The following is a 1,555-nucleotide window of genomic DNA, read 5'->3' as shown; positions in this document are numbered from 1 at the left end:
CTATACTCTGCACTCAGGGCCATTGAGCAGTGAGGGTTCTTTATCGTGCCAACGCCTACCGTGACACAGGACCTACGTTTCAAAGGTCATATCCGAATGACCCGTGACTTTCACTTCTAGTGCCGAGCGCTTGACGAAGGAACAGTCACTACCTTTGTTTACGTCTTAGGTATGACGCGGCGCCGAGATCGAGAATCGAACCCGGGCCTCCCGATCACGAAGGACTCTGTTTGAAGAATAAATCCTCGTCTACCCTAACTGGTAGATCGTCATCACTGAAGGCTGCCCTCTCCTCTGGTTCTTTATCAATCGTCATCTGGTCAACTTCAGAAGAAAGAGTTATTAATATGTAGCGGGACTATTCTGATGAATACATACTGACTATACTTGAAAGATTTAGACTGCATATACAGGGTAAAAGATTTACAAATCAGGCAAAACAGATTTTTTTATGGAATATTATTTTATCATAAAGCATTTTCTCCTTTTCATCTCTCACTATTGCTTATCATGATTTTCATCTCTCTCTTGCATTTCTTCATGTTTTCTTCTCTCTCTCTCTCTCTCTTACTTTGTTCATTATCTCTCTCTCTAACTTTTCTGTTCATTCTTTCTTCTCTCTCTCTCTTACTTTTCTGTTCATTCTTCTCTCTCTCTCTTACTTTTCTGTTCATTCTTCTCTCTCTCTTACTTTTCTGTTCATTCTTTCTTCTCTCTCTTACTTTTCTGTTCATTCTTTCTTCTCTCTCTCTTACTTTTCTGTTCATTCTTTCTTCTTTCTTTCTTTGTCTCCTCTCTTTTTTCTTCATTAGATACTGGTCCCATGGAGTCTGGTCTTTCGTCTTTTCTTTATGTTTCACAATCTTCTCTGTTGTCTCTTTTAAACCTTTCAAAGATAATTAATTCAGAGGAATTAGTCTTCACTACTTAGCGACCATGCACTACAATGTTGACAATGCTGGATAAAGATTTAAAAGTAAAACATGTTATCCATGCCGAAAGAACAATTTAGGCAAATCATTTGTTGAAAAACTTTACCCTGAAGATAGACAAATCAGAATGCAACATACAGGACGAATGACTAATATGATTATAATTCTGACTAAACTATTCCATTTCCCTCTACCCTAAAATTCAAGAAGTAATGACCAAGTATTATCTTTTCTTGGTTGCTATGGATACTGTGCTCACATGTGACCTAATAAAGCCCAGTTTGATTTGTTTGGTTGCTATGGATACCTGGTTCCCATGTGACCTCCATTTCGACCTCTTTCTTTTTCTTCTGGTTTTTGTCGTCATCTAACGACTGGAGGAGACTGTGGTATTTCTGTATCTGTCTCTCCTCATTGCCATCTTCATTATCATTGTCATCATCATCAATTACAGGTACATCATCTTCTAATAATAAATATATAGAACAAGATGTGTTTGTAAAACACTGATGCCCCCGTATGGCAACATAGCGAAGGTTAAGCTTTCTCAAATGCAGATCAAATATGTTGGTACCAAAGTAAGGCCTTTTCACAAGAAATGCGAAATATAAAACGCTAGGTAC

General features: G+C 37.8%; 1 protein-coding gene across 1 annotated transcript; it reads right to left on the bottom strand.

Annotated features, from left to right (window-relative positions):
* Positions 1-214: 214 nt before the first annotated feature.
* Positions 215-1,398, bottom strand: LOC134282318 (ESF1 homolog; the record flags this gene model as incomplete). The annotated part of the gene is made up of 3 exons (XM_062764722.1): positions 215-316; positions 756-886; positions 1,240-1,398. Coding segments are annotated over 3 exons (392 nt in total), but the record flags the coding sequence as incomplete, so codon positions are not given.
* Positions 1,399-1,555: the final 157 nt, after the last annotated feature.

The sequence above is a fragment of the Saccostrea cucullata genome, unplaced genomic scaffold (genome assembly GCF_032062105.1).
Source record: "Saccostrea cucullata isolate Sc308-1 unplaced genomic scaffold, CSIRO_AGI_Scuc_v1 ctg1117, whole genome shotgun sequence".
Taxonomy (NCBI): Eukaryota; Metazoa; Mollusca; class Bivalvia; order Ostreida; family Ostreidae; genus Saccostrea; species Saccostrea cuccullata.
Note: the sequence above shows the minus strand (reverse complement) of the source record. Positions and strands in the feature narration are given on the sequence as shown.